Source organism: Neoarius graeffei, chromosome 17 (genome assembly GCF_027579695.1).
Source record: "Neoarius graeffei isolate fNeoGra1 chromosome 17, fNeoGra1.pri, whole genome shotgun sequence".
Taxonomy (NCBI): Eukaryota; Metazoa; Chordata; class Actinopteri; order Siluriformes; family Ariidae; genus Neoarius; species Neoarius graeffei.
This window is the reverse complement of record NC_083585.1, coordinates 53,546,208-53,569,529: the sequence shown is the minus strand read 5'-3', so window position 1 is coordinate 53,569,529 and position 23,322 is coordinate 53,546,208. Positions and strand designations below refer to the sequence as shown.

At 38.8% G+C, this 23,322-nt stretch overlaps 1 protein-coding gene across 1 annotated transcript in view; it reads left to right on the top strand.

Moving 5' to 3' along the window:
* Positions 1-23,322, top strand: part of nbeab (neurobeachin b) — a 793,085-nt gene that overhangs the window by 17,108 nt on the left and 752,655 nt on the right. The window contains exons 5-6 of the mRNA XM_060943557.1: positions 5,081-5,202; positions 19,886-20,012. Coding sequence (XP_060799540.1) covers positions 5,081-5,202; positions 19,886-20,012 — 249 coding nt within the window. The remainder of the gene's footprint in view (positions 1-5,080; positions 5,203-19,885; positions 20,013-23,322) is intronic.

Here is a 23,322-nt window from a genome sequence, read left to right as displayed (position 1 = left end):
TATTTTTTTTTAGTTACTTGAACAATTAGAAGGGAAATTTGTTCATTCAACTTAGAATCCTTTTTTCACTCAATAATTTTGCAAGTTACATTTTTTACAGTGATACTGTTAACCAGCCTGAAGTTGGTTCTTTTTGAATAACAGCATGTCCCAAAGTGTTTTATTCTTCTTATACCACAGCAATATGCCAATAAATTCATTGTTTAATTCATGACAATTTATTAAGTCTTGTCTTCTGAAGATGTTCATGTGCTGGAAAACTTACTGTTACAAAGCATGACACTGCAGACTCCTTCCATAAACGGGAAATAAACATCTCCTGAAAGAAACTTTAAAGTCTTACACATTTTGCAGCACATTTTTAATCCATTTATTATTTGGCTTTTATGATGCAGCTCATCTGCTATACATGCCCCTGTGTGAATACTGTAGAGACAACCATGTATGAGAATACATGCATAAATATAAACCTGTCATCGTCCTCCATTTAAACTACTTTCACAATTTTTCCATCCCATTTGGATCAGTAGGATTGTGATATTATTTAAAATGTCAATATTTTGTTATTTATTAATGTTTTATTTCCACCCATGTTTTAGACGTAGACATGCTGTCTTGTCTAAATCTAGTTCTAGTTATAATAACTCATGTTGTCAAACTTGAGACCACTTTTTGAAGGTCTTGGTCTTGTCTTGGACTCGACCCCATTTTTATTCAGTCTTGTCTCGGTCTCGGACAAAGAGGACTCTGAATTTTATTTCAAGATTGGTCAAGACCACAACTGTAGGGATTTCACTAAATTACCTATATATTGTCTGATGTATTTGTTAACATCATTACTGTGATTGGATGTAAAAGTTCCTGCTTCAAATGCCACCAATAACATGACTCATTCCCAATTAGAATTTTTTCTTTCTGTTAATGACTGTTACCTCTCCCCCACCTTCCTTCACACACACTGGTCTGGTCCTGGTCTTGACTCAGTCTCTCCCTGCCTTGGTCTTGGTCTTGACTCGATCTCATCGCCTCAAAGTCTTGGTCTCGATACACTTTGGTCTCGATCATAACTTGGTCTGGGTTTAGATGGTCTTGACAACAACACTAATAATAACTACTCTGTACTTCTAGTTAGGATTCAGTTCTGGGAATAAAGCATGCGTGGGGGAGATGTGAAAAGAACATTTGAAGTATCTGAGAACTCTAGAAGCTCAGTTTTGGAAGTATTGGACTCTTGAGATTGTTTTGGCACACAGAAAAGTAAAGAAAATATTGAAATATTTGAGGCAGGAGGTGATAAAGGTACAGTGTAGGGGATGAGCTTTGGCTAAAGCTTTGCAATATTAAAGAAGTGAAGAGAGGTGTGGTAAAAAAATATACATATGTGATCTTAAGATGCGTGACAAGTTAAAAATGACGATGCCAAGGTTAAGTACAGCTTGGGAGGGTTTGCAGAATAATTCCATCAGAGTTCATTGTTCATATAGTAACACTTTGGTGCTTTCTTGAACAACACTGTTGTATCTCCAGTGAGTGTAAGGTGGTTAGTATCCATCCGAACCTTGGGATCGCAAGGATGGTGGTTACAGCACTACATTGGATATGATGCTCATACAGAGTTGTGTCATTCAAGATTCAAGATTTTTATTTGTCATATACACAATAACAGACACAGCGGTTTATTATTGGGTAATGAAATTCTTATTTTGCAACTGCCCGACGAAACTACGCTTACCAATATAAAAAGAAATATATATATATACAGTGTATATATATATATATATATATATATATATATATACACACAACCCCGATTCCAAAAAAGTTGGGACAAAGTACAAATTGTAAATAAAAATGGAATGCAATGATGTGGAAGTTTCAAAATTCCATATTTTATTCAGAATAGAACATAGATGACATATCAAATGTTTAAACTGAGAAAATGTATCATTTAAAGAGAAAAATTAGGTGATTTTAAATTTCATGACAACACCACATCTCAAAAAAGTTGGGACAAGGCCATGTTTACTACTGTGAGACATCCCCTTTTCTCTTTACAACAGTCTGTAAACGTCTGGGGACTGAGGAGACAAGTTGCTCAAGTTTAGGGATAGGAATGTTAACCCATTCTTGTCTAATGTAGGATTCTAGTTGCTCAACTGTCTTCGGTCTTTTTTGTCGTATCTTCCGTTTTATGATGCGCCAAATGTTTTCTATGGGTGAAAGATCTGGACTGCAGGCTGGCCAGTTCAGTACCCGGACCCTTCTTCTACGCAGCCATGATGCTGTAATTGATGCAGTATGTGGTTTGGCATTGTCATGTTGGAAAATGCAAGGTCTTCCCTGAAAGAGACGTCGTCTGGATGGGAGCATATGTTGCTCTAGAACCTGAATATACATTTCAGCATTGATGGTGTCTTTCCAGATGTGTAAGCTGCCCATGCCTCACGCACTAATGCAACCCCATACCATCAGAGATGCAGGCTTCTGAACTGAGCGCTGATAACAACTTGGGTCGTCCTTCTCCTCTTTAGTCCGAATGACACGGCGTTCCTGATTTCCATAAAGAACTTCAAATTTTGAGTCGTCTGACCACAGAACAGTTTTCCACTTTGCCACAGTCCATTTTAAATGAGCCTTGGCCCAGAGAAGACGTCTGCGCTTCTGGATCATGTTTAGATATGGCTTCTTCTTTGAACTATAGAGTTTTAGCTGGCAACGGCGGATGGCACAGTGAATTGTGTTCACAGATAATGTTCTCTGGAAATATTCCTGAGCCCATTTTGTGATTTCCAATACAGAAGCATGCCTGTATGTGATGTAGTGCCGTCTAAGGGCCCGAAGATCACGGGCACCCAGTATGGTTTTCCGGCCTTGACCCTTACGCACAGAGATTCTTCCAGATTCTCTGAATCTTTTGATGATATCATGCACTGTAGATGATGATATGTTCAAACTCTTTGCAATTTTACACTGTCGAACTCCTTTCCGATATTGCTCCACTATTTGTCGGCGCAGAATTAGGGGGATTGGTGATCCTCTTCCCGTCTTTACTTCTGAGAGCCGCTGCCACTCCAAGATGCTCTTTTTATACCCAGTCATGTTAATGACCTATTGTCAATTGACCTAATGAGTTGCAATTTGGTCCTCCAGCTGTTCTTTTTTTGTACCTTTAACTTTTCCAGCCTCTTATTGCCCCTGTCCCAACTTTTTTGAGATGTGTTACTGTCATGAAATTTCAAATGAGCCAATATTTGGCATGAAATTTCAAAATGTCTCACTTTCGACATTTGATATGTTGTCTATGTTCTACTGTGAATAAAATATCAGTTTTTGAGATTTGTAAATTATTGCATTCCGTTTTTATTTACAATTTGTACTTTGTCCCAACTTTTTTGGAATCGGGGTTGTGTATGTATACTGTATATATATATATATATATATATATATATATATATATATATATATATATATATATATATATATTATGAAATATAAAATATAAAGTGCATATGGAATGCAAATATAAAGGCTGAGTGAAAAATGAAGATAACATTAAAAAAAAGAGAGGCAAACAAACAATGTGCAAACATAGAGGTGGATATACTGTGCAATGTCTTGTGCAAAATTGCTAATATAATCCTCTGTGTCGTAGTGAAAAGTAAGGCTGTGACAGAGCAAAATATGCTTAACAACATAGAAGAAGCCTTTATTTGTCATATATACTGTGTATATATTAAAGCACAGTGGAATTATTTTCTTCACATAGCCCACCTTGTTAGGAAGTTGGACTCAAAGCACAGGGTCAGCTATGATATGACACCCCTGGAGCAGAGAGGGTTAAGGGCCTTGCTCAAGGGTTCGACAGTGGCAGCTTGGCAGTGCCAGGGCTTGAACACCCAACCTTCTGATCACTACCCTAGAGACTTAACCATTGAGCCACCTTTGCCCCAGAATCATCATAGAGACAGGTGGACTGTGAACAGGAGTGGACCAATTGCAGAGCCTTGAGGAACACCTTGAATAGTAAGATGATTTGTGCTTGTTGAGGGCAATGAAAAAGCATATGGTCTATACCAGTATACCAGCCGCTGAGAGGTGTCTGACTCTCAAATATGACAGGTTGGGCTAATACGTTACTGTTTCCATCGTAATGGGGAATTTGTATGGTAAAAGCTCCATAAATCTAATTCTACTAATAAACAGTTTAAAAACAGGTCTACGACTTAACAACACAACTTGTATATTTAACAGTTATTCCACGAAATCGAGTCATACATGAGCTGATAGCCGACGAGGCACATAGCACCAAGTTGGCTATAAGCCGTGTACGATTCTATCCACATTCACTGTATTTTGAGAAACAGAGAATTTTTATTTAGATTTTTTGCAAATTTGATAAATAAAAACTTGACACAAAATGTCCGACAAAATCATTTCCGCTTAGAATGTAAACAAACTGGTGAAATGACAGGAGCAATTTGTGAAAAATGTGATAATAATAATTCTTGAAAAATGAAAAAGATACCTTCTTACTGTCAAATACTTTCATTCCATATTTTGTTGCACTTTTTTTTAATTTTTTGGGGTTTTGTTTTCGAGTAGAGTTTTTACTTCGTCCTCGGTCGATTCAGCAACACGCTCCGCCATTTTGTTTTTCTCTTCCCACGGTATATGAGCTGATAGCCTAGTAGTAGAGTAGCCAATCAGAGCGTGCGATTGCTCATATCCAGTGAATGTGGAAAGAATAATTGTTGATATGTTGAAGTTTTCTGTAAGGAGATGTTTGTCGAACATTTACAGAAGGAGTCTCCAGTGTCAGCGAATTGTAACATTTAGTAAATGTTCCAATTCTGGAAACGCTGTTGTTGATTATTTTCCTGCACCATCATATCCTGATGTGATTTTCCCCAGCTCGATATATTACATTTTGGTAAATGATGAAATTAGAAATCTTATGAACAGTACTGGACTTTTGGAGTAGACCTTACTGTCGTACCTTTCCATGTTCAAAAAAAAAAAAAGCCATAAACATGGCATATTAAGGACAAACCTAAAATCTCACATGTTCTCTTTCCACCAGGCGATTGCTTTACCTCCCATCGCCAAGTGGCCTTACCAGAACGGCTTCAGTCTTAACACATGGTTCCGCATGGATCCCCTTAACAACATCAACGTGGACAAGGACAAGCCCTACCTTTACTGGTAAGTTGTTTACTTTTACACATCTGCGTGATGATTAAAGCTCTGAAATAAACATATACAGCTGGAATATTTAAGCCGATTAAAGTGTGAAATGGCTTTATTTCAATATAGGACATTGATGTCCTTAAACTCCTGCCCCCCCCATGCAGAATGAGCTTTGTTAATGGATTTAGAAGATGTGGAGGATTAGATAACTTTAATGAGAATTAGGTCAGAGTTTGCTGATTAAAGAATACGAGCGCAAACGAATACTGCAGTGGGTGGAACGTTCTGGAATCAGAGGTGGATCTCCGCAGGGAGAGAGTATATTAATTGGAGGAGTGAAAGAATGCTCTGTGTAGAGACTTGTGGGTAATTAACACAGACACAAATAGCCTGGGAGCTTTGTGGTTTATCAGCAGAAATCCCAGGATGCATGATTTTCAGCCTTAGGGTGGGGAGAAGTGTGGGTGTGTTTGTGGTGGGGACTGGAGGGCATGTGGATATAAAAGGTGGGGGGAAAGTGAAAGAGAATGAAACAGAGAGAGAGTGAGAGAGTGAGAGAAAACACACTGGATGTACTTGCAAGAACTTGGATGTTCGTAAAAGAATTGTGTCATTGGTGTAACTTTGCGTATGTAAACTTTATGCGTGACCCCATACGGCCTCTGTACAAACCCATTTGTATTCATGGACTTGACAAACCGAAAGGTCTGTGTGGTGTTGATGTGTCTTGTTTCAGAGTTCTCTCTCTCTCTCTCTCTCTCATATTGCAGCAATTTAAAAAAAAAAAAAAAAAAAGAGCACACACGTAAGCCTTGAGCAATAATAGCAGCCCAGAAAATCTCTGTAAACAAGTTTCCCAGATCCATTTCGGAATGCAAATCTGTTGATTACAATTTTATATCTTCACTGCAGTTTAATGAAGCCGTAGGTAAGAGATTCCCGGCTTCAGTAATCGGTACTTTATGTCCTACACAGTGTGACGTTTCCTCCATTTTAACACGTCTCATCCGACTCATCTGCTCATTATCCAGCCCTTTAGGAGCTGCTGTCCTGGCAGTTTATTCTACCTCGTCGATATGTGTTCATTAATAGGCCTTCATGATCCATACTAATTTATACAGCGTCTACAGTATACAGTAATGTATCAGAAAACCATTTCGGCATAAATCTCTAACGGGGTGGACAGTTCATAAATCCATCAGCTAAAACCATTCGAAATGCTAGCTAGTTAAGGGCATTAATACAGATGCAAACTAGTATATAAATTCCTCCACAAGGACAATTTGGCCATAATCATTTTCCTTTTCTGATAAAGTTAGGCGTATCAGGTGAAAATTCAAATTCAGTCCGAATTGCTTGAAACGGCTCTCATTGAATTCAGAATTGAATGCAGAACAACATACTTTTTTTTTGACAGAATTAAAATATGTTTACCCGTTCTTGAGATATTACAAATCAAAGATTGAAAAAAAAGGCTTAATTTTTAGAAAACTGCCGTAATATTCTGTCTGAGGATCACATGGTCCAAAATGAGCCTCATTAACCAATGAGATCAAATGTTTTTTCTTAATAACTTTTTTTCCCCAAGATATTTACATGGAAATTGGCAGGAACATACAGTTATGGTCAGAAGTTTACATACAATGACATGAATGTCATCTTGGATATGAATGTCATGGCAATATTTGGGCTTTCAGTAATTTCTTTGAACTGTTCTTTTCTGTGGCAGAATGATTGTACAGCATGCATATTTAATTTAAAAATAAAACCACTGGAATATGGTGCACACGTTTTAATTGTCTTTGGGTTTTCTGAAATCAACACCTAGTCAAAAGTTTACATAAACTCACTTGGATTATTAATTCAGAGGTGCTGAGACTTCCAAAATGTCTCTTATCTTGCCAAGGCCAAGGTCTCTTAACTTCCTGCTAGTGATCATGATTGACTACAGCTGGTAGCTTCTCTGTGCCTTCATAAAAAGGGTTTGTTTACAGCACTCGTTGGATTGACCAACACACAATACAAGAGGAAAGTCCAAGGAGCTCAGTGCAGATCTGAGAAAGAGGATCGCAGATATACACAACTCCGGAATGTCTCTTGGAGCCATTTCTAAACAACTGCAAATTCCAAGATCAGTTCAAACAAGTGTATCCAAGTTATTGTGAGGTGTGGTCACTTTGGCAAGCCACTTTGCTCCAAGAAAACCCAAACTGTCACCCTCAGCTGAAAGGAAATTGGTTAGGATGGTCAGGAACAACCTGGGAACCACCATGGCACAGCCCTGCCATGAACTGGAAGCTGATGGATCACTGTCTACAGTTCAGATCATCATGGACTAAGAGGCTGCTTTCCAGGAAATAACCCCCTGCTCCAAAACTGACACCTTCAAGCTTAACTAAAGGTTGAAGCTGACCACACAGACAAAGAAAAAGCCTTCTGGAGGAAAGCTGTATGGTCAGATGAGACAATGATTGAGTTGTTTGGCCACAATGACCACCATGTACAGAGGGACACTGTACCAGCTGGTGGTGGTGGTAGGATCATCATGCTCTGGATCTGTTTTGCTGCCAGTGGAACTGGTTCATTGCACAAAGTGGATGGAATAATGAAGAAGGAGGACTACCTCAGAATTCTTCAGCATAAATAAACCATCAGAAACTTGAACACGACTTGGGAGTTATAAAAGGACAATGAACCCAAAAACGCATCAGAGCTGGTTGTGGAGGATAAAGCAGGCTAACATTAAGCTTAAAACAAGTCCTGACTTCAACCCTATTGAAAATATATGGACCGTGCTTAGAAGTTGAGTCCATGCCAAGAAAAAAAAAATCAATTGAACCCTACCAATTCTACCATGAAGAGTCGTGAAATATCCAACCAGAATTCTGTCAGAAGCTTGTTCATGCTTAACAAAAATGTTTGGTCAAGGTGAATCTTGTGAAGAGACATTTTACCCAAATATTAGGTGTGCTGTATGTATATTTTTGACCCTGTATGTATAATTTTGACCCTGTGTTGATTTCAGAAAATCCAAAGAAAATTAAAACTTGTGCACCAAATTCGAGTGTTTTTTTTTAAATTAAAGATGTATGCTGTACAATCATTCTGCCACAGAAAAAGAACAGTTCACAAACGTGTGATGAATAAAGTTGTTTTCTTCTTCTTCTTCTTCTTCTTCAGAGAAATGACTGAAAGCCCAAATATTGCCATGACATTCATGTCCAAGATGACATTCATGTCACTGTATGGAAACTTCTGACCACAAGTGTAGATGGTTGTATACTGAATGCAAAATTTGAAAAATTAGTAAAAACAAATTACGCAAATTAGTATTTAATTCATATAAATTATGCTGGCGGCACGGTGGTGTAGTGGTTAGCGCTGTCGCCTCACAGCAAGAAGGTCCTGGGTTCGAGCCCCGGGGCCGGCAAGGGCCTTTCTGTGTGGAGTTTACATGTTCTCCCCGTGTCCGCGTGGGTTTCCTCCGGGTGCTCCGGTTTCCCCCACAGTCCAAAGACATGCAGGTTAGGTTAACTGGTGACTCTAAATTGACCGTAGGTGTGAATGTGAGTGTGAATGGTTGTCTGTGTCTATGTGTCAGCCCTGTGATGACCTGGCGACTTGTCCAGGGTGTACCCCGCCTTTCGCCCGTAGTCAGCTGGGATAGGCTCCAGCTTGCCTGCAACCCTGTAGAACAGGATAAAGCAGCTAGAGATAATGAGATGAGATAAATTATGCTAATTAGGTAAAATGTTAAATCAGTACTCTCTTCTTCAAAGTTTCACCAATTGGCTTTATTTGTGCAATATCTTAACTCTCATTTATACATCACAAAGAAGGACAAATCAATGTTAATGATAAAATCTGCATAAATCAGCATTGATGTCATTCACATCTCCCATTCTCAATCAAAATTAAAAAAAAGTAATAAAAGAATATTTCTAATACCCTCTTTGTTCTCTGTAGGCCTTTGCATTTCTAAGTAGGGCCTACTAGTGTTTACATGAAATAATATAAATTATTATTTTGATTAATATTCACAGCTTTCAAGGCGAACCTTGAAAAAAACTGTGTGATCCACATCCAATAAACAATTCCAGTTAATTGAACTGAAATTGACACTCACGTTTCTGACTTCCATTTTTTAAAAATAGCATTCTGACCACTAAGATGTCAATATTTTTCATCAAAACAACTCCAGTTATATTCTAAAATCATTATTTATTTACATGAATGAGTTTTATTTTTTTTTTAAAGTAGGTAAAGCTATGAAAACTCACTTCAAAGTTTCCCATGAATCATAACATCAGAACTATCAAATGGAAAATTTTGCTGAATCCTTCATCAGAAACAGTGAGAGTGAGAGAACATCCCTATAAAAGTTATCTAACTGATATTCATGAGTAATCCAGTCGGAAACCGATCAGAAGAGAGAGAGAGAGAGAGCCTGACTGCTTTCCCGTGACTCAAAAAGAAAAGTACTGGCAGTTTCCTGACGTCCCGTGAGCAGAGTTTTTACTCTGTTGTACTGACTTGAACCTGCCGTTACTCCCAAAGTACTGAACAGATCTTAACCAGATACATTTCTTTGGAAAGCAGAGATTATACACTGCAAAAAAATTGAAAACTTAATTTGAGGAGAAAATTACTTCGTACTAGTGATACAAACTAGTGCTGTCAAAAATGTCGCGTTATTAACGCGTTAACTTGACTCAATTTTAACGGCGATAATTTTTTTATCGCGAGATTAACGCTCTGTGACATGATGCCACGCCCCGCACAGCCAGAGTCCTCTGCCCTCCCCCGAAGAGCCACGGTGCTCGGCTTAGGTTTCGTTTTCCCATCGGCGGCTCCAGCCCCACTTTGCAGTGGCTGTGACAAGACGTGTTATGCTCTGCAATTAAAAAAAAAAAAAAAAACATTGGTACAACCAGTGTTCGAACTATGCCGATATTTTCGGGAGGTCCCTTTTTTTTCCCTTGGGGGGTGCTTGCGCTTGTCTCAGAGCGCGGCTCTCCATCGCGCGCTCACTTCGGATATGCAAATGCTTCCCGTTACACACGATTGCTATGTCAATAAACATCATTTTGCCAATATTTTAGAGACCCCCCAACATTTCCCAAATCATGTTTTCAAGGGATCTCATGTCTGTTTCAGGGGATCTCGGATCCCCCGAGTACCCCCGTAGTTCGAACGGTGAGCAAGCCCATTCACTTTTTTATGCTGATAAGATAATTTACAATGGTTTTTCATGTGACAAAAATGTGCGATTAAATTGCGATTAATCGCGAGTTAACTATGACAGTCGCGACATTAATCGCGATTAAATATTTTAATCGCTTGACAGCACTAATACAAACGTTTGAAACCGAATGCCAGTAACATTAATCTGGGTTTTTACAATTACAGTACAACCTTACAAAAAGCCAGGCTACTGACAGTAATAAAACAGGCCAAGTCTTATAGAGTCACATGTAATTTCACAGATGCTTGCTTAAATATATTAACAATGTTTATTTTTTTCACGGTCCGGTTTCCATCAAATCCTGCGCTCTGATTGGCTGGCGAGTGGGTCCATATCCTACGATACGGACCCCAGTTACGGACCCCAGTTATGGACCTTTGGCAACTCACTCGTTCACAACAACAACAAACATAGTAGCATTTTTTGTCAACATTTATCTTTTTTAATAAGATTTATTTATAAGATTATCAAAAATCTTATAAATTTTTGCCAGCATTTCTCAGGAGAATAGCATTAATTTTACAGCATGGATAGTGATAACGACAGTGTTCACAGCGAAAGCGAGCTTTACTACCCTGAGGAAGAAGAAATAAAATAAAACATTTCAGGAGAAAGCTAAAAACCTGTAACTTGCTAACGCCGAGCAAAAATACATGGCTGAATCCTGAATGACTCAATTTTGTATAAATAGGGGGACTTCATAGGCGGCAAAATGTAGTTTTTTTCCTGCCATGGAAGTGCACTTGTATACCGAGCAGGAAGCCATTTGCATTACAGCCGTGAATGAGGATTCAAAATGGCGGCTCGGCTCGGTTTTCCCTTTCGGGTGCTCTCGTTTTCTGTTAGAATTTGGTAAAGAAAAAAATTAATATATTATTTACCAGCTTAAGGTCGGTCCGTATGGTGAAATACCGTGACCTCGGCTTTGAATACTGACCTCGGCCCAGAGGGCCTCGCTCAGTAATTTTAAGACCTCAGTCACGGTATTTCATGATACGGACCTCCCAGCTGGTAAATAATATATGTGTATAATCGCCGATATGGTGAAGTTTTCTGTTAGGAGATGCTCATTTTACATTTATGGAAGGAGTTTCAAGTGGCAGAGTTTTGTAACAGTCAGAGTTAAAGCTATAATTTCAGGTTTTCTGAGATCAGAAAGTCTTCAGGACAGAGAAGGTCATGTTTTATGGTTCCTCTGTCACATGGCAAGCTGCATTCTGTCTTATTCACTTAGAGAGAGAGAGAGAAAGAGCAGGCTGGTGATGGAATGCCTCATTATTGCCCTATAATGTCTATCATAACAATCTTATTTTGTGAAGGCTCCACAATATTAAATGTAACTATAAATGGATAAAATATGCATTATTTTTAATAAGGAATAAATAGTTGAGTCGTTGTCATTTTTGTCCTGTTGTACAAGGGGAATCAAACACTTCAGGATGTGCTGTTTTATCAAAATAATTTACTTCAGACTGGTATCAGTAAGTGAGCTTCATGACGCCATCACCTGTTGGTTATTTTCCTCAAACAGCATTCCAACAAGCTTGTTATTCCATGATGAAAGGAATATGGCTGCTCTGCTGTGTCTCAGTTTGGGGTACTGTGTCCAAGCCACATTGTTTCCCTTTTAGCCCATGATATTTACATGACAAAACGTTGATGTTTCATGGACGATTCTACAACCCCAATTCCAAAAAAGTTGGGACACTGTATAAAACATAAATAATAACAGATTGTGAAGATTTGAAAGACATGGAAAACCTACATTTCATTGAAAATAGTATAAAGACAATATATCAAATGTTGAAACTGAGAAATGTTGTTGTTTCTTGAAAAATATATGCTCATTTTGAATTTGATGTCAGCAACATATTTCAAAAAAGTTGGAACGGGCAAGAAAAGACTGACAAAATTGTGTAATGCTAAAAAAAACCCTAATTTGGTTAACTGGCAACAGGTCAGTAACATGATTGGGTATAAAAAGTGCATCTCAGAGAGACTCAGTCTCTCAGAAGTAAAGATGGGGAGGGGTTCACCGCTCTGTGAAAGACTGCATGGGCAAACAGTGCAACAATTTAAGAATAACGTTCCTCAATGTAAAATTGCAAAGAATTTGGGGATCACATCATCTATGGTCCATAAGATCATTGCAAGGTTGAGAGAATCTGGAGAAATCTCTGTATGCAAGAAACAAGGCTGAAAACTGACATTGGATGCCTGTGATCTTCAGGCCCTCAGGAGACACTGCATTAAAAGCAGATACGTGTCTGGAGTGGAAATCACTGTATAGGCTCAGGAACACTTCAGAAAACCATCGTCTGTGAAAACAGTTCATTACTGCATCCACAAATGCAAGTTAAAACCAGATATAAACAATATCCAGAAACACTGCCACCTTCTCTGGGCCTGAGCTCTTTTGTGATGGACTGAGGCAAAGTGGAAAATTGTCCCAAGGTCTGACGAATCAAAATTAGAAATTATTTTTAGAAATCCTAGACATCATGTCCTCCAGGCTAAAGAGGAGAGGGACCATCTGGCTTGTTATCAGTGCACAGTTCAAAAGCCAGCATCTGTGATAGTATGAAGGTGCATTAGTGCACATGACATGGGTAGCTTGTACATCTGGGAAGGCATCATTAATGCTGAATGATATATACATGTTTCAAAGCAATATGCTGCCATTCAGACAAAATCTTTTTCGGGGAAGGCCTTCCTTCTTTCAGCAAGACAATGCCAAACTGTTTTCTGCACATATTAAAACTGCATGGCTCCATAGTAAAAGAGTCCAGGTGCTAAACTGGCCTGCCTGCAGCCCAGATCTGTCTCCCATTTAAAACATTTGGCACAATATGAAGCGCAAAATACGACAAAGGAGACCCCAAACTTGAGCAACTGAAACTGTATATCAGGCAAGAATGGGACATTTGTCTTTCAAAACTACAGCAGTTGGTCTTGTCAGTTCCCAAATGTTTACAGAGTGTTGTTAAAAGTAGAGGTGATGCAACACAGTGGTAAACATGCCCCTGTCCCAATTTTTTTGAAATGGTGTTGCTGGTATTAAATTCAAAATGAGCATATATTTTTCAAAAAAACAAGAACATTTCTCAGTTCCAACATCTGATATGTTGTCTTTGTATTATTTTCAGTGAAATAAAGGATTTCCATGATTTGCAAATTATCGCATTCTGTTTTTATTTACAGCTTACACAACATCCCAACTTTTTTGGAATTGGGGTTGTATGATCATTGGCGACCGTAAGATTTTCCTCACCCACACTGGCTTTTTGTTTTTTGCTGCACATTTATTTTTAAGTGACACTTGATACACCCTCCTGTTTTTGGCAGCTTTTAGTAGATCCTGTTTGTAGTGTTTTGATTAAAACCTGTAGAAATGACTGCAAGTCACAGCAGGGGGTTTGATGAATGTTGCACACTTAGCCAAAGATGACTGAGCCAGGTTCAGTGCTTAGCAGCCATCTAAAGTGCAGATCAGTCGGGAGTCAGTTTTTTAAGATGCTGTTTCTGCGTGCCAATTACAGTGTAGTCCCTCAGGAGGGGAAGAAAAAAAATAGCAAAACGTTTGTCATTTTCTCAGCCCAGCATGCCACAGATAAAAAGAACAACTGTTTCTTAGCACTTCCCTCGTGAGCACATTGAACAAGCATGGGGGCTCATAGAGGTGTGTTATTAGCCCAACCTGCTCTGACTGAAATGGCCAATAAAAGGACGTTGTTATTCGTCCAATATCTACCTTCCTCTGGACACTGAATCCGACATGGAGGTGGGAATCTTTACACTCGGTGGTACACAAGACAGACATCCTTAGAAGAGAACCATGTCGGAGATTATGTCGAGTGTCTCCCATACAAGTCCCTGTGTATGAGTTTTGGCTGTAGAAATGGGGGCAGCCATGTATGATTGTTTACTGTAGTGATGGGAACAGCCATAACCTGAAGGTTAGAGAAGCAGGCTTGGGTCCAAAGGGTCGCCAGTTTGATTCCCGGGACTGGCAGGAAAAACATGAGGTGAGCTGAGTGAATGTGATGGCTGAAGTGCCCTTGAGCAAAGCACCTAACCCCAACTGGTCCCTAGGCGGTGTAGCATAACTGCCCACTGCTCTGGGTATATGTGTGTGCTCATTGCTCACGTGTGTGTGTTCACTGCTTCAGATGGGTTAAACGCAGAGGAGGAATTTCACTGTGCTTGAGTGTACATGTGACAAATAAAGGGTTCTTCTTCTTCTTAAATGGTTATATATTAGAAAAGTGCATTGATATTAATCGTGCAGCTGACAGTCAGATTCTGAACAATCAGATTCAGGAATTCGGCAGCACTGTGGCATAAATATTGATAAATTAGAAGAAGAAGCCTTTATTTGCCACATGTACACTTTAGAACAGTGAAATTACTCCTCTGCATTTCACCCATCTGAAGCAGTGAACACATACTACCCAGAGCAGTGGGCAGCTATGCTACAGTACCCGGGGAACAGTCAGGGGTTAGTTGTCTTGCTCAACGGCACTTCAGTCATGACATTCATTCAACTCCTCTCACATTTTTCCTGCTGGTCCTGGACATTGAACCAGCAACCCTTTGGGGCCAAGGCTGCCTCTCTTCAGGCTATGATAAATTATGCTTGGTTGTGTCAGTAACAGCGTTGAAAACACAAACTCGGAACAGCCTCCAAACATAGCTGCTCCAGACTACAACACCCACGAGTCAGAGCGCCCTCTGTCACCTGATTACTAATTGCACCTGTCTTTCGTTCCTCAGCAATCACCTCGCCTACATAAGCCCAGCTCTCACACACTCACGTCGCTAAGTATTGTTTAGTGTTTCCGTGCCTAACTTTACTGAGCTGTTTACTTTCTGCCTGACTTCCCGTGTTTAGACCATTATCTATGGAATCAATTTTGTGCCAAAATGTTCATACAATACTTTTGAAATATCAAACAAAAACGACAAATCAAAATACAAAAAAACAAAAAAAGTCAATTTTTTTAGACTGGCAAACAAATTATTCGTGTAATCGTGCAAAATATCAGTCTATTACTCTTCAGAAACCTTTTATTTTTGTTCCGCGTCTTTCTCAGTTTTGCTTGACGTAATTTATTTTGGTTGCGATTCCAGCTTTCTCGTTTGCGCTCCCTGACTTTTTGCTTGCAGTTTTGGCACAAACTTCATGTGTGGGCGGGCTGTCCAGGAATGCATTCCCAATGGCTAACTTGTGTTTGACTGACAGCTACGCTCAGCCATTCCCTACTCGGATTCTGGTGGACTGTTTGACGAGTGACCGATCCATTGACGGCAAACAAGGATCGAGTGGACTTCAGTGGCGACTATGATACTGAATTAATTCAACAAAGTGTAAATTCAATATCATAGTCGCTACTGAAGTCCACTCGATCCTTGTTTACCGTCAATGGATCGGTCACTCGTCAAACAGTCAAACACAAGTTAGCCAATGGGAATGCATTCCTGGACAGCCCACCCACACGTGAAGTTTGTGCCAAAACTGCAAGCAAAAAGTCAGGGAGCGCAAACGAGAAAGCTGGAATCGCAACCAAAATAAATTACGTCAAACAAATCTGAGAAAGACGCGGAACAAAAATAAAAGGTTTCTGAAGAGTAATAGACTGATATTTTGCACGAATAATTTGTTTGCCAGTCTAAAAAAATTGACTTTTTGTTCTTTTTTTGTATTTTGATTTGTCATTTTCGTTTGATATTTCAAAAGTATTGTATGAACATTTTGGCACAAAATTGCTTCCGTAGTTATCTACGTTCAGTCCCCGACCTTGCGCTATTATTTTCTCTGCATTATCCTGTTTGCCGATCGACCGACCCCTGCCTGTTACTCTGACTATGATTCTTGCTCTTCGTTTTGGCTCCGTCTGCAGTTTCCCCGCTCTCCCCTGCTCCTGCATCCGTTAGTGCCTGCACCCTGACAGGTTAATTCTGATTTGGAGGTTAAAATCCATGTTTCTGTGTTTCTATTGTTATATTTTCCCTCTTGATTCTTTTTAAATACTTACATTTTTGTAAATATGTAATGGAAGTGTTTTGAGATATAATATATCCAGGGTGTTTCAAAAAACTTGATATCATTTCACAATCTAATAACTTTGTCAGTTCTCGTTCAGTTGACCTCAAATTTTAACAGCATGTGTGGAAACAGGTCAAAATTTTATGTCGAATGTCTTTTGGTTTGATCTTTTTCGGTATAAAAATGCCATTCACTGGAAAAGAAAAGGCATTTTGTGCTTTAGAGTACGCTCGAACACAGTCGAACAAGACTGTGCAGCGTGCATTTATGAGAGAATTCTCTAAAAATGCGCTAACTGCAATGCAGATTTGGACACGGCACAAAAATTTCAAAGAGGAAGGCTGTCTGTGTGTGCCGTGTCTCAGGCGGTGTGCATATCGAAAATTTGTGAAACCCTTCATGGAATCCACATACCTTTTGAATTTCTCATTCAAATTTTGAGGACAGGTCAGCCACAATCAGATGTACCTACTTGTTTGAGATCATGTAACACTATGTAACAGCCTTCTATTTATGTTTATTAAACTATTTCATATGTTGTAATGGTAGACTATCATTGCCAATGTATGACGTTTCAAAGCCAGATCATAATTTACCACTACTGAATCCATGTTTCAGTTTTTTTTATCAGACAAACTCTTCATATTGCACATTTTCACCATGTAACGCATGTTCATTTGATTTAATACCCCAGAATGCATCATTGCTGCTTAAACTTGGCAATAATTTGTCAAACACTAACTGTTTTAGTAAATCAGCAGATTTTTGAGGAACAAATTGACAGCTGAATCACGGAATTCCGATAAAAATGAAATCTTTCACAATAGTTTTGTCAATGGGGGGTGCTGAACCTAATTTGTTTTCATCACTGCAAAGTTGAAAATGGCCTGAGAAATCTTATTTAATGCATTTTAATAAACACTTTAAATTAAATACAGACATTTTATGTAGTATGTGATATGATTTGATACAAAAACCTTGTTGCTGGGGGCATATGTTTGCAAAATTCACATGCCAAAGATTTTGCGTGTCATTTCCGTTGTTTTCTGTAGTGTCCGTAACGGTCTTGCTGTAACAGAATGCTGCAGAATTTTTTACCGTTTTTGGTGATTATGACATGCATTGGTCCTGTTGGCCTCATGTAGGGCTCTAGTTACATATTCATATGTCTTTAGTTGTTATATTAATAGATATATTTGCAATATGTAGTGTCCGTAACGGGTGTAGTGTCCGTAACGTTATGTGTAACATTGTTCAACAAGTATATAAGCTATGTAATCTTTGATGGAAAGGACAACCAACTGTCAATTAATTAAAGGCCCGGTCCCACTGCACTTACGGATGCAAAGAGGATGTAAAACGTAAAAAAATCTTTGCCATCCGTTGGAAAACGCTATGCATCCGTTGTGTACTCATTGCATACATGCTTCATACGCTCTATCCATCGAGCATCCGTCCACTGTGATTTCATCCGCGCAAAAAGTTTTGAGCTGCACAAAACTTTTAGAACGGATGAACTTTCCGCCGTGTACGATGTAAATCCGCGAAATATACGAGCAACAAACGTTCTATGTCCGTTATCATCCGTTAAACGTCTGCTGTATCCTCTCTGCATCCTCTGGGCATCCTTGCAACTCACATCCGCTGCAGCTGAAAACGGAAAGAGGGAGGAAACATAAAGTACATGAAACGTCTATTCATCGTTAGTAGCACGGAAATAGAAAGGATGTAAGCGTATGCATCTCGTATATAAAGTATTCAAAACGGACAAAGCGTTTATATCTGGGATGTATCTCGTATATTTAGGATGTCTGGAGTATGTCTAGAGTATGTAGAAGGACACCTAGCGCAGTGAACGGTCTGCATCCGATATACATCCGCGCAACATCCCCTTTGTTTCCGTTAGGCGTACGTGATGCAGCCCCTTCATCTGCTATGCATCCGCTCTTTCTGCTATGCGTCCGCTTCTCAGTTATCACCGGTAACCCCTTCGGAGCTGTCATCCGCTTCCATCCGCTTTCATCCGCTAGGCTTCCTATGAACAAGCGTTTAACATCCCCGCTATATACTACCCACGACCGTTCTTTTCCGTTCTGTTTTCGCAAATTTTCGCCAATTTTGTCCATTTCTGGAGCGGATGAAAACGGATAGAGCCACCCCCGAAATTTTGCTCGTCCGCTGTGTCCTTTCTGCATACGTTTTGTGTCCATCGGCCAGTGGGACCGGGCCTTAAGGAACTAGTATAATAAGCCGATACTATGCATAAAATGATGTTTTGTGAGCCCAATAATTGGAGCTTTAATAAAGTGTTGTGAAATTTTGTGTTTCTCTGTCTAATATCGGGGTCCCTGATAACGTGTCACATAACTAGAAGACCCAGCAAATATATGTAACTATACTCAATTGTAACATTCGACAGGGCACTTTATGGCATAACAGTTCGTTGCCCCATCAACATTTGCTTTTGAGGTGTTTTAAGTGGATCTATCCCGTTATATCTTTTAATGTAGTGTCCGTAACGTCAGCAACCTAGCAGAATGGGGCATGCATAAAATGAGGTATATTTTCAAAACGGAAAGAGAATGCTACATGAAATTTTAGGTATGGGACCCCAATATGTTCAAGCCCATAATATCACAGTTTTGACCATTTTGGGTAACCTTGGGTTTTTTGTTATTTTGGAACCTATAAGGTCCATCTGATCTTGGCTGACCCGAGGAATAAATCTTATATTGCTCAACATTAAGCGTATTCAGTTTCATTTGCCTGGACTATGTAGTTTCTGGGATATTTACAGCTCAAATAATTTCAAGTTTTTTGAAACACCCTGTGTGTGTGTGTGTGTGCGCTATATTTTGTCAAAATCTCAGCAAATCTAGATATCGATATCTGTATCATGCTTCTTTCTTTTTTTTTTATATTTCACATTTTCTATGAATACAAATTACCTTTGTAAAAGTCCAGAGTTGTTCTGGAACTGCAATGCTTCGAAGGATTGATTATTTTTCCCTGTGTTAATATCCAGTATATAAAGCCCTTAAGCCTGGTCAGACAGGCTGTTTGCTCTGTGGAGCATGAATCACTGCGATAGAGCAAATTGAATGCATTTGGCACTGGAGCTTAAAGACGCATATATTAGCATTTGGAAAATGGAGAGATTGGGAATTCCAGCAGCAGCAACAGCAGCAGCTGACGTGAACAATGATTTAAACACACGTGGGTGATGTAGTGGAAAGGTGTGGGTGCTTTACCCTGGGGCTTTACCAAATCATTAGCAATCTAATTATTTTGACTTTTACAGATAATATTGCTCTCAGCAGTAATCTTGTGCAAACTGACACTTAGAATTTAATGAAGGGATTTTAAATGTGTTTCACATAATGTGGTCCTTCTCTCTGTCTCTATAGCTTTCGGACCTGTAAAGGTGTTGGTTATTCAGCTCATTTTGTGGGTAACTGCTTGATCGTGACATCACTCAAATCCAAAGGAAAAGGCTTCCAGCACTGCGTGAAGTACGACTTCCAACCAAGGAAGGTAAATATTCATCGGAAGGCTTGTAGTCGTGCACGTTATTTAGGTATTTCTCATGTTACATGTAGCTAACCACACGGTTTAGAATCTTAAAGGTCACGATATACTGTACATAATCGATTATCACTATGTCCATATGCTGTTTTTCTTAAACAGGAAAACAAACTTTGTGAACATTGTGACATGTTGAGCTTTTCAGAACAAGATGTCATGAATGTACTGAAAAAACAAAACAAAACGATGCGCTGGGTCAAGTATGGTTTTCCATGCTGAATATTTAACAATTTTTCCACAAAATCGAGTCAAACATGAGCTGATAGCGGCATGTACGATGAGATTGATTGGAATAATTGTTTTATTGTATGCACATTTACTGGATTTTGAGAAACGGAGCATTATTTTTATTTTTTGCAAATCCGATAAATAAAAATTTTCTCCAAAACGTCTGACAAAATCATTTCCGCTTAAGCGGACTTCTTAAAAAACCTATCAGTAGCTGCACAAATTGACTTTTGTGGGGGGGTTTTGTAGAAAGTGCCGTCTTGCTGTCGTGCCGAGGTATAGAATAGCTTTAGACATTTATTTAATTCTTCCTTGGACATTTCAGTTCTGTAATTTTCGAACTTCTTTGAGCTTTTGAACCAGTCTAAAAAAATTCAACAAATTTTAATGCTGAAAGATGAAGAATGTAAAAATAAACCAGCGAAATGACGGGAGTAATTTGTGAAAAATGCGATAATAATAATTCTTGAAAAAAATAAAAACAAAAGATTTTATTCTCCCTTTTATTCCATACTCATGGTATATGAGCTGATAGCCTAATAGTAGAGTAGCCAATCGGAGTGCGTGATTGCTCATATCCAGTGAATGTGGATAGAATAAAATGAGATATATGGTGGAAGCCATATTGTTAAATTAAATCAAATTTACAGTTATTAATATACAGTGGCGCTTGAGAGTTTGTGGACCCTTTAGAATTTTCTATATTTCTGCATAAATATGACCTAAAACATCATCAGATTTTCACACAAGTCCTAAAAGTAGATAAAGAGAACCCAGTTAAACAAATTAGATAAAAATATTATACTTGTTCATTTATTTATTGAGAAAAATGATCCAATATTACATATCTGTGAGTGGCAAAAGTATGTGAACCTCTAGGATTAGCAGTTAATTTGAAGGTGAAATTCGAGTCAGGTGTTTTCAGTCAATGGGATGACAATCAGGTGTGAGTGGGCATCCTTGTTTTATTTAAAGAACAGAGATCTATCAAAGTCTGATCTTCACAACACATGTTTGGGGAAGTGTATCATGGCACGAACAAAAGAGATTTCTGAGGACCTCAGAAAAAGCGTTGTTGATGCTCATTAGGCTGGAAAAGGTTACAAAACCATCTCTAAAGAGTTTGGACTCCACCAATCCACAATCAGCCAGATTGTGTACAAATGGAGGAAATTCAAGACCATTGTTACCCTCCCCAGGAGTGGTTGACCAACAAAGATCACTCCAAGAGCAAGGCGTGTAATAGTTGGCAAGGTCACAAAGGACCGCACGGTAACTTCTAAGCAACTGAAGGCCTCTCTCACATTGGCTAATGTTAATGTTCATGAGTCCACCATCAGGAGAACACTGAACAACAATGGTGTGCATGGCAGGGTTGCAAGGAGAAATCCAGTGCTCTCCAAAAAGAACATTGCTGCTCATCTGGTTTGCTAAAGATCACATGGACGAGCCAGAAGGCTATTGGAAAAATGTTTTGTGGATGGATGAGACCAAACTAGAACTTTTTGGTTTAAATGAGGAGTGTTATGTTTGGAGAAAGGAAAACACTGCATTCCAGCATAAGAACCTTATCCCATCTGTGAAACATGGTGGTGGGAGTATCATGGTTTGGGCCTGTTTTGCTGCATCTGGGCCAGGGCGGCTTACCATCATTGATGGAACAATGAATTCTGAATTATACCAGCGAACTCTAAGGGAAAATATCAGGACATCTGTCCATGAACTGAATCTCAAGAAAAGGTGGGTCATGCAGCAAGACAACGACCCTAAGCACACAAGTCATTCTACCAAAAATGGTTAAAGAAGAATAAAGTTAATGTTTTGGAATGGCCAAGTCAAAGTCCTGACCTTAATCCAATGGAAATGTTGTGGAAGGACCTGAAGTGAGCAGTTCATGTGAGGAAACCCACCAACATCCCAGAGTTGAAGCTGTTCTGTACGGAGGAATGGGCTAAAATTCCTCCAAGCCGGTGTGCAGGACTGATCAACAGTTACCAGAAATGTGTAGTTGCAATTATTGCTGTACAAGGGGGTCACACCAGATATTGAAAGCAAAGGTTCACATACTTTTGCCACTCACAGATATGTAATATTGGATCATTTTCCTCAATAAATAAATGACCAAGTATAATATTTTTGTCTCATTTGTTTAACTGGGTTCTCTTTATCTACTTTTAGGACTTGTGTGAAAATCTGATGATGTTTTAGGTCATATTTATGCAGAAATATAGAAAATTCTAAAGGGTTCACAAACTTTCAAGCACCACTGTAATAATTACAACTATGACTGTTCATATAGCAATATATTGGCAATGCCTTAGACTCTTGGTCAATGTTTATTGCAACAAAATATTCAGTTTATGAATGATTTATGAAAACAATCCAAAACAACAACACAAAAAACAAACAAATAAAAAACACCCTGGATACTAGACATATCGACCATGGAGGTGTTAACTACATGCAGGTGATCTCATCTCATTCTCATTATCTCATCTCATCTCATCTCATCTCATCTCATCTCATTATCTCTAGCCGCTTTATCCTGTTCTAAACTGAATAATCTGAATAGGGAGCACAGAATGGAGATGGGAGAAAATTGACTTCACACTGTAAAAAAAAATCCATTGTTTTTACGGAAAAACACCGGCAGCCGTGGTTGCCAGAATAATCCTGTTAAAAATACAATGAAATGTAAACAACATTACAGAATAACTTGTACATTTCGCTGGGATTCCATGTACAATTAATGATAACTAAATGTAAATTTTACAGGTATTCAATGTACAATAATCAATACATAACTGTTAATTTTACGGATATTCATTGTACAATAAAAAAGCATCTAGGAATGAATTGCGAGTGTTCTCAATTATTGGTTTTTGTGGCTCCAAAATGATGGTTACAAGCAATGATCTACTAGACAGATATTTTATTTGATTTAGAGTTTTACAAAATGTGCCGGAGAGCCTCTACTGACATTTTTTAAAATTTTTTTAACAGGGCAATGATGTAATTTTCATGTTTGCAT